The sequence below is a fragment of the Lissotriton helveticus genome, chromosome 4_1 (assembly GCF_964261635.1).
Source record: "Lissotriton helveticus chromosome 4_1, aLisHel1.1, whole genome shotgun sequence".
Classification (NCBI taxonomy): domain Eukaryota; kingdom Metazoa; phylum Chordata; class Amphibia; order Caudata; family Salamandridae; genus Lissotriton; species Lissotriton helveticus.
The window spans coordinates 64,957,654-64,974,035 of NC_136063.1; the positions used below are offsets into that span (position 1 = coordinate 64,957,654).

Here is a 16,382-nt window from a genome sequence, read left to right on the forward strand (position 1 = left end):
TTCTCAGGGGTGAATCACTGGAGGGCTGATCTCTATAGGGCTGAGGAAGGGGACAGTTGAAGTATGTATCGGTGAGGTAGACAAGAGCAGGGCTCCCTATGGATGAACCCATGGAGTGCCAAGCCCACACCAGGTGATGCAGGGTGGACCTCAGGTATGTCTGGGTGAGGTATAGGTGTGCAGGACTCTGTATAGATGAAGCACTTGTAGGACTGAGCCCTGTAAAGGTGGGCAAGTGTGAGTAAAGGTATGTATGGGTCAGATTTAGGAGAGCTGAGCTCTGAACTGATCAGACATTTGGCCTCTCACTTTAGCTAGGTGAAAGCTGGGCTACGTACCAGTGACGAACCAATAGGGTAAGCGCTATACGGCTGAGCTCAACAAGGGCTTTGATTGATATATGAAACAGCTATAGAATCAGTCCAGATGTACAGAGATGTATAGGAGGAGAGAAGAGCTGGAGTCGGCAGAGGATGGAATGTAGCAAAAAGCAGTCTTACCCTGAATCCAGTGATGTCTTTCCCCTCCAGCGGCTCAATGGTCACCTCAGACATGCTGGCCAGCAGGTCATCGTTGTAGAGCTGCAGGTAACGCAGCATGGCCGGCTCCATGGTAATTATGGTGTCCTGTTGGCGGTATTCGTGGATTAAGGTGTGCAGTCCTAGGCGGTTCTCCTGCTCATATTCTCGAAGGCAGACCGCCTGCACACAGTCCAGGCCCATAGTCCTTACAGAGCAGCAGCTGAGGGAGGCTTGCAGTTCCCGCCACTCATCAGAGCGGAGGACTTGGTAGCGCTCTTCAGGTACAGGCACAGCAAACTCACATAGGGAGTCCTTCAAAATGGCAGAGGCATTCCGCACTGCCTGCACAGAGGAAGCGGTGACGGTCAGAAGGCAATCCGCCACCACATAGGAAGCTGAAGGCTCTATTCGCCTCAGCATTTCTTCCAATCGTGAACGGACATCATTGCGTTGGACAAATTCTAGGATCAGAGCGCAATAGGGTATGTGCGACTGTGCAGCCCCCCTCAGGACGGTCAAGATCCTTCCCTGGACCTGTTGGCACTGCTCCTCCTCCTGCCCCGAGAGCCGCACACCATTCTGGTCCAACTGCACCACTACTTCAGGAAAGGCAGTGCTCACCTCTGCCAGCTCTGGGCTCTGTCGCAGAAGGTCTAATTTCCAGGGCTCCATAACATCGATGTAGAGAGACGTGGTGGGTTCTGCCATCGGCTCACTCTCAATCTCCAGCTCCAGCTCCATTCCAGCAACCTCATCGTCTGCTGCATCCTTTGGGTGAAGGAAGGGATAGTATGGGGAGACCTGGAGCAAGCACTCATGGAGTCGATGTGTCTTTCGTAGCACTCGGTCTGCCACTGAGGAAGAAACAGAAAACAAACAATAGAAGATGCAAAAGAGGGATTTGGGAAAGAGGCCAAATGGAGGGAGAAGGAAGGTGGGTGAGAGGAAGAAGGAGAAATAAAGTAAATGGAAGGCGTGCAAGTGAGGAAAGGGTGGCAGGGAGGGCGAAGAGATAGAAAACGCAAACGTTCAGAAGGGGATGGGCAAAGGGAGGGACAATATTAAGATAATGTGAGGGATATGGGAAGTAAGAAGTGAGGGAAGTGGAGCAAGAGGAAAGAAGATAGTGAGTGGGGAGGCAATAAGAATGTAGAAGCAAGTTAAAGAAGGAGAAGATAGCCAGACAAAGAAAAAAAACACATTATCCAATTGAGCGCCAACTGCTTTTGGTATTTTTACACACAGATTCAAACACGTAAGAAATTTAAATGAGTTTTTTTTCATAAAAGTGTAAAAATTAGTTCTGCATACCACACATTGCCCCATTTTTAAAAGGTAGTCATATACTTACAAAGTTTGTGCATTTCTACATATAGTTGGCCAAGAGATGCCAATATCTTTAATTCATGACAATGTCACTTTGCTATTTTGCTGAAAGCTCGCTCATATAATTCAGCTGACATGGTCCCAAATTAAATGTGATAATGGAAACAAAAATAGTCACTAGCCTTATATTCAATGCACATACTTCAACATGCCTGTACGTTTTCCTGCATGGCGAGATTACGGATTACAAATTAGGTTATTTCTGATACAATAAGTTCACAGGTAGGAGCTGCAACAGGTCTCACATTCTTTCCATCCTCAAATGTAATCTGCTAACGGGGGTTTCCATATTGTTTTTATTCACATTTGCCCATCTTGTCTTTTCGAAGAAAATAGAAGTATAAGGAAACGTATATTAATTGAAATACAATAGTCAGGCCAGTCGTAGCTGGAGCAGAAATAGGAGTCAAGTCTCCACCAGTACTCTTTGGAACGGAGTTTGAAAAGATGGTCATTCGCAATCTGGTGCACAAGAGGGTGGTTGTTTTTGGTAGGCTGCCTTTATCAAGAGTGGCCACAGAAACCTGTACTTACCTGTTCTCGTCTCCCACTTCACAAAATGTGTTCTACCTCGTGGGCGTGGGGAGTGCAAGCCATTTCCTTTGTCAGAGCAGAATCAACAATACTTTCTATGTTACTGCTGTTCATCTCGGCAATGGTGACTAGCAAAGGTCCCTGAGCGGACATCTACGAAATCTTCTAGACCAAGGTTTCTCGTCAAAGCGGTCTAGGGTCAGAGTGAGTCCCTCAGAGGTCGTCAGGATGGGTGCTCCTGCACTTTTTCTAAGGTGCAGGTTCTCTTTTTAGCCTCTGCTGCCATCAACCCTTAATGCAATGCCCCACAAATGACAGGCTGTCCATCGGCAGCAGCCTCCCCTCGCTCCTGGCTGTTCTGAAATGCTCTTGCCTCATGTGTGTCAGAACAAAGGGTGCAAGGTTCACAACAGTAAATTGGGGCACAGCGCTGGTTAAAGACACTGCGCTACACAAAGATGGGTTCTACCTTTTGCAGCCATAATAAATCTGGCATCTTGCAACAGATTTGAGAAGTTGGCAGTCTTTCCAGAATCTAAAACTGTCTCTGCGGTTTCCAAATGGTTTATACTAGCCCAATGGGAAAAAAATGCATAAAGTTTCCTGTGATGTTATTGCCTGCGTTCTTCAAATATAAAGAAACCAGTTTGTGTTTACAATATGTTCATCACCTCATTCAGCTTGTGGTTCTGAAATTCTGGACCCTACTGTCATCCCAGTATCGAGATCCAATGCCCGTGCCACAAAATATCAACATCCCATGACGAATTTGGTGTCAACGGACCGGTAATGATTATGACATCATCCCTGTATATTTGCGTCATAATCGAGGAATGCCAACACCCCTAAATCGTAGTTTCCGTTCCGACCCCTCAGACTCCATTTTGTAAACGGCATCCATCTTGTGTCTTGCCCTCATGATAAGTCAATTGAGTAAGGTCGAGCTTGATCTAAAAGGACACGTCCACCTCTCCCTGACTCCCCCCTGACCTGTCCCAACTGACTCCCTTGCCTCCAGCCAAACCTGTTTGGGCAGCTCCTCGCCCAGTGGCCGAATACGATAGCATCAATGCACAACATACCACAAACCATTCACCGCGTACAGATCATGTTTTCCACACACACACACACCTGTCCGCGTTCCTTGTTTATGGCCAGTTTTATGACTAGGAGGTGCCCTTCTTTATTGGGGTTTCATCTATATCTGATGGGAGTTCCGGGACTGGCTGGGTAATCTATCACGAACGGGACGTCCAAAATATTCGCTCTTTGTATTATTGTAGAAATATGTGTACAGCCATATCATAAACTCAAGAATTCTTGCTTGCAGCTATTATTTCTGTATATAAGGAGAAGGCTTGTTCTGCAAAAACGAACAGTCTCCTGAGAACACACGATCCGCGTGGTCGTGCTTCTAGGACACATGTTACTTGGTAGCTGCCAATAAAACTTGATCTCTGACTGCGACTAGAAGACTCCGTGTTTCTGTGGTCCGGAACAAGGGAGAACTCCGAGGTCTTCGGGTGTTATTCCCTGACACCACCGGGTTCTTAAAAACCCGGCACCTCAGTTGGCGCCCAACTCGGGGCGGTATCAAGCGGCGACGGTCCAAGCCAGATGTTCGTGAGGAGCTTCGTGTGAAAATTCCAGAGGACGGCCATCCACTTCAGCGACCCCTGTATGTCGACGTGGTTCCGAAGGTCTTTGCTGCGAGGTTCCCCGCGTCCCGACGGCTACGAAGGACTGCTGCCCTGACTATCGCCTTGTTTTGGACCCAGTGATCCTTGGTAGAGCGAAAGGATAGACGAGTCTTCTAGCGACGTCATCGATCTTCAAATACTTCAGTTAAGTATAAGTGGAGCGTCTCCCAGTCCTTAGTTTGATCCTTAGTTTTTGGTATCCTTGAGATACGCTTTGATTTGGTACTTGCAAGCCCCAAAGCCGAAGGACTCGTGTTTTCACGAGAAATATCGTAATCGATAATCCTTTGAAGTTTGAAGCTAAACGAGTGAGCAAAGATGCCTTGCTTTAGCAGACTTGGAAACTTGTTTTGTCTTGGTTGTAGTAAGGACTCCCGATTAGAGGATTCTTGTCCGGTTCCTCCGATTGGAACTCCAACGTATGAGCTCTATGTGAAGCATGGCGTAGGTCCTATCACATATAATGAAGTGTGGATAAAATACACCCGCAAGGATGGTGTTTTAAAGTGGCCCCAATATGGTAGTTTTGACCCAGAAATCTTAGACAACCTAGAGGTCAAATTGTTCAAGAAAAAAGCCCGGCCGGCGATGTTTGACTCTTTTCGCTTATGGCGCAAAGAAGCCAAACAGAAAGAAATAAAATTAGCAAAAAGGAATAAAAGAGGTATGTCAATGGTGCAAGCTGCCGTTGCATACAGGGATAACGAGGAAGAGCAAGAAAGCGAACAAATACTTAGGAGCAAGAAACTAGCAGTAGATAAATGCTACCCGATGTTACCAAATGAGGGACGAGGTCAAGAGGAAAGATCCGAGAAAGATCCGTTAATGTCCCAATTATTGAGCTCACCTCCACTGTATGCGTTAGACGCTACCGCACCACCAAAGCATTTTACTATACCGCGCCCCGGCGCACGTAACCCAGCTCTTGCACGAACGCCAGCTCCTCTTCAGCTGGTTTCTACTTCTCCGGCGCAGCCTTCTCAAGGGCCGCCATCTTTGCTACATACTCCATCTACTTCTACCACTTTGCCTACAGCTCCAACTGTTCCCTATGATACTACGTCTGCCACTGTTTCAACTTCCTCTGCTATGGCCTCGATTTCTTCTTCGCCTCAGCCTGTCTTTTCTGATGCATTTGCCCCTCCGCAAGCTTCTCCTTCTATTAGACAAAGAGTGACAGGTACCGTCACTGGTCTGCTTTCACCTTTCTTCGGGTCGCCTAAAACGACCCCTAAAACAGAAGATAGACAGTTACGTAGTCAACTGCCTGATTACGAGGAAAGAAAAGTGCTGAATGAACTAGCACGCCAATGGATTGCGGATACTGTTAGATATGAAGTTCAGTCTGTTATGGAAGTTTTCCGTCAATGGAATGCACCCACTCAGAGATACGTATTCGAAGAGATGTGTGTATATCTGTGCGAAGATTTGGAGACGAATGATCCCAAATACACAATGGACGAACTATGGCGTACGCGTTGTAAGTTCCATGAAGGTATGATTACAGGTGCAGATGTTGAGAAAGCGATAGAGTTGTTGTTCTCTTATAGGAGTAAGGGAAACGTCTCTAGATCATTGTACCAAGACGACGTATCAGGTAGGAAAAGAGCGAGACAGTACCCCATGAGAGAGGTTCCTCCGGTTTGGAGGGAAGGCGATGCGAATGTAGTACCGCCAATTCTGCCACATTTCCAGCGTGTATGGGTACATGTCCCCTGGAAAAGATCAGAAGTTTTAGCGCTCAAGCAGACACCACCTGATCCCTGTAAAAACCCGACTGGGTATTATAAGGAGTTATCGCAGACTGCAAACTCATGCATAATGAATTTAGCAGATGTAGACGTGTTGTTTGGGAATGTTGTCCCACATCCTTTATGGAGTAAAATTCGTCATACGGACCATGACCAAGAACTAGGTGATTCATGGGCTAATATTACCGCTATAGATGCTAGACAAATTGGTGGTTCTAAACCTGAGCCGTTAATAGCCGAACTTCCCGGTAGAATTATCACGTACATGAAAACATTAATGCCTGAGTTACGGGTAAACTGGGACAAGCTATCTGCGTGCAAGCAGAAGAAGGATGAGAATGTGTCTGACTTTTTCACGAGATTTGAGGAGACTTTCACCGATCATAGTGGTCAAGATATGGCTACCGAGGGTGGTCAAAGATTGTTTGTAGACAAATTCGTACATAATTTGGTTCCTGAACTGTGTACTAAACTAAAAGATTCAGAGAGTGCTTGGGCTGTCTCTACGTCAGCGCAGATTTTAGCTACAGCCCAGTACTATGAAAATAGGCGCAAAGACGAGCTAGATAAGGTAGACCAAAAGACTAAAGATTTGAAAACTAAGGTTCTTCTCCAGCAGGCCTATCCGCCTCGCACGGCTAGTCAGCCCAATTATCAACCACAACAGCAGTATTCGAGAAACGCGCAAGGAAACGAGTTTTCCCATCAGCGTCTTCCGTATGGCCCGAATCAATGTGCGTATTGCAAGGAAGAGGGTCATTTTAAAGGTAATTGTCCGGCTCTTGCGCGACGTTTAAACAGTGTTTCAGGTATAAGGGGTAGAGGTGTTCAAAGTGTTCATAAGGGTAGGGGCCGTGGAAATTTCTCCCAGAACACAGCTTCTTTTCCGCCTCAGAATTCCATGAACAGCTTTGACCAACAGAATAATGCATCGTCTAGGTCAGCTCAGTACTATGCTGACGACTATTACACCGAACACGAAAATGAGGGTAATGATTGCTAGGACAGCCATGGACAAAGAGAGGGAGTCGTTTCAGTTCCAGTAGATCAGAATGGACCTTATGTCGAGGTGATTGCCTCAGGAGTGACAGAGCCATTTCTGCTGGATACTGGTGCTACAAAAAGTTCTATTATGCACTCAAAACTTCCTGGCGCACCTTTGTCTGGCGAAATGAATGTCTCAGTAGGTTTCTCTGGCGCCCCTGTTAGAAACCCGATCTCTAGTCCTATATCCCTTTCTGTTGGCCCATGCGAATTAGAAGCACCCCTCATTCTTACAACAGGTTGTGGTGAAAATTTGTTAGGTTTGGATTTACTAAAAAGGTTGTATGCAACTTTGTACTGTTCCCCCTTGGGAGTACAACTTACTTTAGGTAAGAAAGTCATTTCTCCAATGTATGTGTCAAAAGAAAATATTGCAACTGAATTGTCGTGTCTTCCTGATGTACTCTGGGCTAATGGTTCTAATGATGTAGGTCGTTTGGAGATAGCACCGTATGTCATAACATTGAAAGCCAACGTTAGGTTGCCACGTATTCCCCAATATAAGATACCTAGCGAATGTGAAAAGGCGTTATTGACGATTGTTTATGACCTGATTGATAAAGACGTCATCGAAGAAACAACAGGAAATGTTTGTAACAGTCCAGTTTTGCCCGTCTTAAAACGTACTGATCCTTCACAACCGCCTGTGTACAGGTTCGTGATCGACCTCAGAGAAGTGAACAAGGTAGTTATCCCACAGTTTCCAGTTGTCCCCGACATTACTGCTTTATTGACAATGGTTCCAGCTTCAGCAGCTTGGTTCTCGGTGATCGACCTGAAGAACGCTTTCTTCAGCATCCCGATTGCTGAGGAGAGTAGAGATATTTTTGGATTCAATTTAGGAGGACGAAGCTTCCGCTTCAAGTGCGCTCCTCAAGGCTACTGCGAAAGCCCATCAATATTCAGTCAGGCCCTGAAAACACAACTGGACACAATTGTTCTACCAGATGGGTCAACTCTGATTCAGTATGTAGATGATCTGCTGATCGCTGCAGACACTGAAGAAATTTGCAAACAAGCTACGCTGTCATTATTGCATCACTTATGTGACATGAAGCACAAAGTCTCTCTCTCCAAACTACAATTTTGTCGACAAGAAGTTACCTACCCAGGTCACATCTTGTCGAAGGAGGGAAGGAGACTGACACCAGAAAGAATACAGGCAATAGCAGAGCTGAGTGCCCCAAGGACACAGAGAGAGGTTTGAGCCTTCTTGGGCATTACATCGTACTGTAGACAATGGATACCGAATTTCTCACTACTAGCCAAACCCTTGCTGGCACTACTCTGTAAAGACACGCCCAATCCTATGCCCTGGTCTGAAGATTGTCAGACGAGTTTCCACGAGTTGCGTGATGCATTGTGTTCGGCTCCTGTGTTGGGAAACCCCAACTACAGTAAGCCTTTTACATTTTACGTCCATGAGAAGGAAGGTTGTGCATTATCAGTCCTAACACAACACTTTGGGGACAAACAGCGCCCATGCGCGTATTTTTCGGCAACTCTAGACCCTGTGGCTAAAGCCCTACCAAGTTGTCTGAGGGCTACCGCCGCAGCAGCTGTCTGCATTCGACAGTCTGCTGGATTAGTCATTAATAATACTCTGATCGTTATGGTCCCGCATGCAGTAGACATTTTGCTAAACAGGACGAGGACACATCTTACTAGCGCTCGACAATCCAGTTACGAACTTACACTGTTAGCAAGTCACATCCACATAAAGAGGTGTGATACACTCAACCCCGCTACGCTACTACCCATCCCGACAGAAACAGACGAGATTGATAAACATGACTGCTGCTTTAGGACAGAAGAAGAGACAAAAGGGAGAGTAGACTTACAGGACACTCCCCTTCCTGAATGCAATGATACTTTATGGGTTGATGGTTCATGTTTCAAGTTGCCAAATGGTGATACGACTGCAGCCTATGCCGTAACAACATTACACACCATTATAGAGACCGCGCGCATTTCCCACAATTCTGCACAAGCTGCAGAGCTAATTGCACTTACAAGAGCATGTGTGTTGGCGAAAGGAGAGCGAGTGAATGTGTACACTGACAGCCAATACGCCTTTGGTGTGGCTCACAGTTTTGAGAGATTGTGGCGTGAACGTGGATTCCTGACGTCACATGGTGCAAAGATACAGCATGGTCAGCTAGTTAATGAGCTCCTCGAGTCACTGACCTTGCCACTACAAGTTGCCATTGTGAAATGCAGTGCACACAAAAAGATTCAAGACGATGTTGGCCGCGGGAATGCATTTGCAGACGAGGTTGCGAAAGAGACTGCAAGGAACATAATGAGTCGGATGTATGTTGTAGGTCCCGCTAGATGGATTACTGATGTGGGAATGTGTGAGGACACCATCGAAAGCGTGAAATCTATACAAGCCGAGGCAACTGAGAAAGAGGTGAATGAATAATAATCCACATTTGTAAAGCGCACAATCACCCGTAAGGGTCTCTAGGCACTGGGGGCCGTCGGGAAGATTAAGCGAGCTATTGCCCAGAGTCAAATGGTGCTGGGCTAACCTGCCGCCGGAGATCGAACCGTGATCCCCAGATTCCAGCGTCAGTCGCCCTGGCCGCGGCACGTAAGGGTAGGTTAGATGCGAATGGTTGTTGGGTCGAATTGTCAGAACACCAGCGATGGCTATTACCTAACGCCTATGTACTTGCAGTAGTAACAATGGCTCATGGATTTGCGCACATCAGTTCGAAAGGAATATGTAAGCTATTGGCCCCAGTATGGCAGAATAGCAATATCCCAAAATATGCAGAGAACGTGGTCAGAAAATGTATGGTGTGTTTGAAGCATAATCCCGGTAAGGGAACCCCAACTCCAGCTGGTCATTTTGCGCCTCCAACGTATCCGTTCGAGGTTTTGCAGCTCGATTTCATCCACATGGAGAGGTGCAACAATCTGAAGTATGTGCTCGTTTTTGTTTGCGCTTTTTCAAGGTGGGTGGAAGCATACCCCCTTAAGGACAATACCGCCTTGTCAACTGCCAAAACCCTTGTCAAAGAATTCTTCCCTAGATTCGGCATGCCTAGAATGATCTGGAGTGATAATGGAAGTGAATTCGTAGGACGAGTGATGAGGAGAGTGTGTGAGTGTCTAGGCATACGCCAAAAGTTCCACGCTGCAAACCACCCCCAATCAGCTGGATTAGTGGAGTGCTACAATGGAACATTGAAACTCAAACTAGCCAAGGTCCAAGCGAACACAGGTCTTAAATGGTCTGACGCCTTGCCTCTAGCACTCCTGTCGACCAGAATGACCGTCCATTCTAGATTAGGACTTAGCCCCCATGAAATAGTGTTTGGCCGCCCAGCCAACGTCTGGGGCGTGCCAAGGCCAAAGAAACTCAGCGAAATAGAACACCCCGTACTGCTTGACTATTTGTGCGAATTGACAACTAAATTGCGTGTTTTACACCAACAGGTTCACAGTTCCTCCCCGCCAGCCTCTGATGATCCAGGTCACTCCATCGAACCCGGCACTTGGGTTCTGGTGCGGAATTTTCGGCGCACAAACAACGAACAACCCAGGTGGACCGGACCGTACCTTGTGCTTCTTTCCACGAGATCAGCCGTTCGGGTGGAAGGAAAGAAAAGTTGGATACACGGGACCCACTGCAAACGGGTCCCTCTGCCCCTTCCATACGACCGGTGGGTCAACGAAGGAATTGCCGACTCCGAGACAGAATCCATACCTCGCTTCATCCCTTTCAGCGATGCACGCGAAGAAACTGGTACCGAAAAGGAGAGTGATCATATTTTACAAGGACTTGTGCCACCATCAATGCAGTTGGACACTTCAGAACCTAAGACATTGTTTGAAGACCACACCGTACCTGGGAAACAACAATATAATCTAAGGTCAAGACAAAGAGACTAATAAAAAGCAAATTAATGTGATTTCCCTTCCCCCAAGAACAATTTTTGATTTTTCAGCTCTATCACTCTCAGGAAACTTGCTCATTTTTGATTTTCGAACCGCCATCCGGTTCTGCTGCTAGGGTCGCGGTTGAAGTCTGGGGAGTGCAGCTGGGGACGTTTAGGTCAACGGTTTAGGTCAACGGTTCAGGTTGGTCCAAGGGAGTTACCCCGGACTGAACAGAGTGCACTCCCTGGCAGAATCAATCTACCACCGCGGGCAGCAACTAGAGGATGGAGTTTCCTAGGGTAAAGAGACCTACCAGATTCACGAACATTGAAAGACAACTATGCACTGTACTGGCCAAAAGAAGGTTTTTGATAACATGTATTTTAATGTTGTGTAGCATAACTATGTTTTTGACTGGTTATACTCTATTCGTATTCCAAGTTACTTTTTCAAATGACACCCGGCCACCACCTCCTCCTACTATCTCTCCACACTACTTTCACCCTCTACCTGAACACGAGTCTGCCAGAAGACTCGAATTTGTAAACAACTCATTTATTCAACTCCTACACCAACACCAGTCCATAATGAACACATCGAACTGTTGGATATGTGGACTAATGCCACACACAACGGATAAGGGTATCCCATACTTCATCCTGCCATTCAGTTATTATGGTTCTCTGTGGGCTTTTCAGACCATGTTCCTGTTCGCCCTAGAACCATACCCAACCCGTTCCATTGAAAGCGATTCCAACAACAAGGCACTAGTGGCAGGGATAAGAAATATGAGTAGGGAGTTCGACACATATCAAACGATCCCCAAAGATGAACTCACTCCATACAGTCGTTGGTACATAACTAAGAATGGGATTTCCCTGAGTAAGGGACAGACAGCAAAGAAATCCCGCCCAGTTTGGATAGTACCCCACAGAGGTCACTTATGTTTACAAGGTATCGGTAGGGATCCCAAAGCACAATTAGGAACGAGTATATGCACGGAAACATATGTGTTCGCTTCCCGAACTTCCCCTATATTCTTAGCAGCCAAAGGCACGTATTTCGTCTGCCACGACCAAGCCTATACATGGTTGCCACCTGACTTCTCAGGCACGTGTTTTATCTCATTTCTGCTGCCTCCCACCTACACGGCCAGAGCAGATTACCATCGGACAAGGACAGCTAGAGGAGTCGTGAGTAAAGACGACACCGCGGGTCAGGAATTTGCAGACTTCGCAAAGGGTTTTCTGCCATTTTGGGGGCCTATGGTGAACAGCAGGAATATTCGCCAGTTATCGAGGATAGTTGAATCCGCCGTGATTACAACGGCCGGAGCCCTTGACAACTTGACAACCGAGCTTCAGTCGGATCGACTTATGACCCTTCAGAACCGAGTTGCCCTAGATATCATACTCGCCGATCGTGGTGGTGTATGCAGAGTGATCCAATCTAGTTGCTGTATTTTCATCCCTGATAATGCACCGACAGTGTACCAGGCCATCTCCAAACTACACGAAATATCTGGTTCCCTTCACGTGGAAAAAGGAGATTGGTCCCTTCTAGGGTGGTTCTGGGGCCTGATCACTGCCTGGGGATGGAAAACACTGATCTTCGTTGGGATGATCTTAGTGCTTCTGTTTATGTCCTGCCTGTGTGTACAGTGCGCTCCTGCACTATGTGGCCTCTGTGCTACCCCATGTGTAAGGAAGCCTGTGTCAAGGGACGAACTGAGCAACAGAATGATGCTACAGCAACATCTCCACGAATTCATTAATACAGATTTGGACTCAGATTAACATGAGTTATTGCCTTATATGAGGGCAAAAGGAGGGTCTGTGGTTCTGAAATTCTGGACCCTACTGTCATCCCAGTATCGAGATCCAATGCCCGTGCCACAAAATATCAACATCCCATGACGAATTTGATGTCAACGGACCGGTAATGATTATGACATCATCCCTGTATATTTGCGTCATAATCGAGGAATGCCAACACCCCTAAATCGTAGTTTCCGTTCCGACCCCTCAGACTCCATTTTGTAAACGGCATCCATCTTGTGTCTTGCCCTCATGATAAGTCAATTGAGTAAGGTCGAGCTTGATCTAAAAGGACACGTCCACCTCTCCCTGACTCCCCCCTGACCTGTCCCAACTGACTCCCTTGCCTCCAGCCAAACCTGTTTGGGCAGCTCCTCGCCCAGTGGCCGAATACGATAGCATCAATGCATAACATACCACAGACCATTCACCGCGTACAGATCATGTTTTCTACACACACACACACCTGTCCGCGTTCCTGGTTTATGGCCAGTTTTATGACTAGGAGGTGCCCTTCTTTATTGGGGTTTCATCGATATCTGATGGGAGTTCCGGACTGGCTGGGTAATCTATCACGAACGGGACGTCCAAAATATGGGCTTGCCTACATGACTTCGCGCTTTGTATTATTGTAGAAATATGTGTACAGCCATATCATAAACTCAAGAATTCTTGCTTGCAGCTATTATTTCTGTATATAAGGAGAAGGCTTGTTCTGTAAAAACGAACAGTCTCCTGAGAACACACGATCCGCGTGCTCGTGCTTCTAGGACACATGTTACTTGGTAGCTGCCAATAAAACTTGATCTCTGACTGCGACTAGAAGACTCCGTGTTTCTGTGGTCCGGAACAAGGGAGAACTCAGAGGTCTTCGGGTGTTATTCCCTGACACCACCGGGTTCTTAAAAACCCGGCACCTCAAGCTGTATTTTTGTTTCAAATGTTTTGCTTTTTATCCCCAGTAACTTTCAAGTACTTGAGCAAATTGAATATGCGACTGTGAGAAGTTGGCCTGATGTGCAGTGTTCACTATTCTAGTGATCACTATATATCAGTCCAAACAACCCTTATTGATGATTGGTTGTAAGTCAACCTTATAGACCAGCTATCCTAGTAGCATGGATACGAGCAGTCTAAGGCTAAGACTCTAGAGGGCGTGTTAAGCCAGCTGTTTTACCATCACATTACCCCTTGAACACCCAGTGAAAGGACACCACACAAGTGTTATGAAAATAAACAGTGTATTTATTAGAATCACAACAACCCTGTACTCTTTATGAGGACAGGGTGCTAGGCACACAACAAAACTCTTACGAAAATACTTAAGTTAGCACGGTATACACAAATGCCCGAGGGGCACGAAAAACCATATACTCTAAAACTGGAATGCGAAATTACTAGCAGGTAAGTACAGTACTAATAAGCTTTGGAATCGCTAGGACTTGACTAGGGAATCGTTAGATTACTTCTAGGAGGCCCAGGGGACTCGGGTGCAGAGTGTGCACTCTCACGCGGGATGCGGGACAAAGTCTATGGAAGCTAGTAAAGGCAAAGTTAGTGTTCACGGGCGAACCCGACCTGGTAGGGAGAAAACGACAGTGGATCCTGACCCTTGAATAGTGAGGCTATGCTGGGGCACCGAAATGGCGAAGTTACCTAGCCCAGGGGCTGCAGCTGCATAGGTCTCAAAAGACGTCGGGAATCCTCGTTGCCGGACCAGGAGCCTGGAAGAAAGATGCTGGCAGGCGACCAGTGAAGATTGTTCGAGTTGATCTGAGCCTGGATCTGGAAGAAGGATGATACCTGAAAGCAGAGGGGACCAAGTTCGGGACTACTAGCCAGTAGTCAGTGGGCACCAGGAGGGCACCGGATGGTAGTCACCTCGACTAGGTGAGTGGGCGACGCTGGCTCTGCAGATCTCACGGACCAGGAGGCGTTGTCGGCGACCAGGATGGAGAGGCGAGCTGTCCCACGATGGATGAAGCTGTCGGCATCGAACTTACCCAGGATTGGGCAACAAGCCTTGGCTAATTCAAGCCCACGCGGTGGACTCAAAATGGCGTCTTGAGTGGACCAGGAGGGTCCGGGGTGCTCCTCTTCGGGAAGGGAGCAAGGGCCAGTCTGGAGCAAACAGACCAGCAGCAGTGATGTCGTCGGGCGTCGTTCAGAAGGCCACAAGCCAGCGGGCTAGTAGCCAAACAACGCGGTGAGCAGCAAAAAGCAGAAGGGCCCCACGCCGATCGTGGAGATGCTGGGGGGCTGATCTTCGGTGCTGGAGCTGCTCAGGGTCGGGGCTTCTCGGACCCCAAAGCACTCACCAGGAAATTACTCGGCGGGCTTGCTGTGCAGAAGTTGTGCAGTCTTGCAGATGGCCGGTCCCTCGAGGTCTCGTCGCACCCACGGTTCTCAGCTGGGCTGTAGAGGTGGGTAGAGGTCAGAGGTGCCAGGGAAGCCGGTTCTCGTCGAGCTGGGCAGTCGGATTCCGGAGGAAGGACGTGCAGCAGACCGCAGTGTTCTTGATGGTACCTGCGGATGCAGGGTGACTATCTTTAGCCACAAGGGAGAATCTTGAAGAAGGAAATCTTGAAGTCCTTTCGTAGAAAGTCGTGTCTTGATTCCAAAGATGATCTGATTTGGAAGGGGGCCAGTCCCTACCTTTATCTGGGAAAAGGGGGCTGGCACGCGACTAGGTCCTGCCCTATGGGTGGGACCAGGAGGGGGGTGGTTACACCCACTTCCTTGGCGGGCTTTTCCCCAGCATAGGGTCTGGAGTGTCCCTGGAACTGGTTCAAGCCAGCCTATGCACAGTGAGCACCGGGGTGCCACGTGCAGTCACCTTCCTCTGAAGCCCTGCCTACCTACAATACACAAAATCCTGTCTGGGACGGTGCTGGCACCGCCCCTGGCAGGAAACCCTTTGTCCTTATCTCCTGCTCTGGGAGGACTCCCAGCAGCAGGAGGGCAGACTTGTGTCTCAGTGGCAGCATCCATTTTGTGGATGCTAAGGCTCTGTCTGACTTTAACCGGGGTTAGGGGTTACATACATGTCGTGTCCCTCTAGAAGGGTGGAATGCTAACCCCGTCGCCAGAATTGGCGAGGGGTTAGTATTCCAATTCGTATGACACCTTACTCGACATGTTTTGATAAAGCGATACCAGAGTTGGCATATAACCGCGAGGATTATAATGCACTTAAGAGTATATGGTATGCAATATCATGGAAACGGCTAAGGGATGGATCCCGAAAGCCGCAGACAGGCTCAGCTCATGCCAGAGCACCATCTCACACGATTCCAAGCACTCTGCCTTCAGGATTGTTAAGGCCTGCCATAGGAGTGACTGATAGGAGATCTATGTGTCCATTTTAGGGTTAGATATAGGTATACTATATCTAAAGCAAAGGGTGAGTACACCACCTTGCCCCAGCTGTCGTGCAGCCAGTTGTGTCAGTTTAGTTAGTCAGCCCAGGGGTGGCACAATACATGCTTCAGCCCCTGGGAGACTTCTGGGTACACCTCAGCCCTGGGTACAGGGACTTGGAGAGGGCCCAGTGCCAATTCAGTACCTGAGTACAATTTGGATAGAGAGAACAGCTAGGCTGTGGGTCTGATTAGCAGGCCCACAGCCAGGGAAAGTCGTAAACCAGTGCAGCAAAAAGCAAAAATCTGGGTGATCATAGGATTGTAGACCCTACTCTCCTACAGCGACTTACCAGTATGCATCTGTTCTTGGCATGTA

The 16,382-nt window shown here is 47.7% G+C and overlaps 1 protein-coding gene across 13 annotated transcripts in view; it reads right to left on the reverse strand.

Annotated features, from left to right (window-relative positions):
- Positions 1-16,382, reverse strand: part of PARP10 (poly(ADP-ribose) polymerase family member 10) — an 803,115-nt gene that overhangs the window by 444,571 nt on the left and 342,162 nt on the right. For all 13 annotated transcript variants that reach the window (XM_078686419.1, XM_078686420.1, XM_078686421.1 and 10 more), the window contains exon 5: positions 501-1,375. In XM_078686419.1, the coding sequence (XP_078542545.1) occupies positions 501-1,375 (875 nt within the window). The remainder of the gene's footprint in view (positions 1-500; positions 1,376-16,382) is intronic.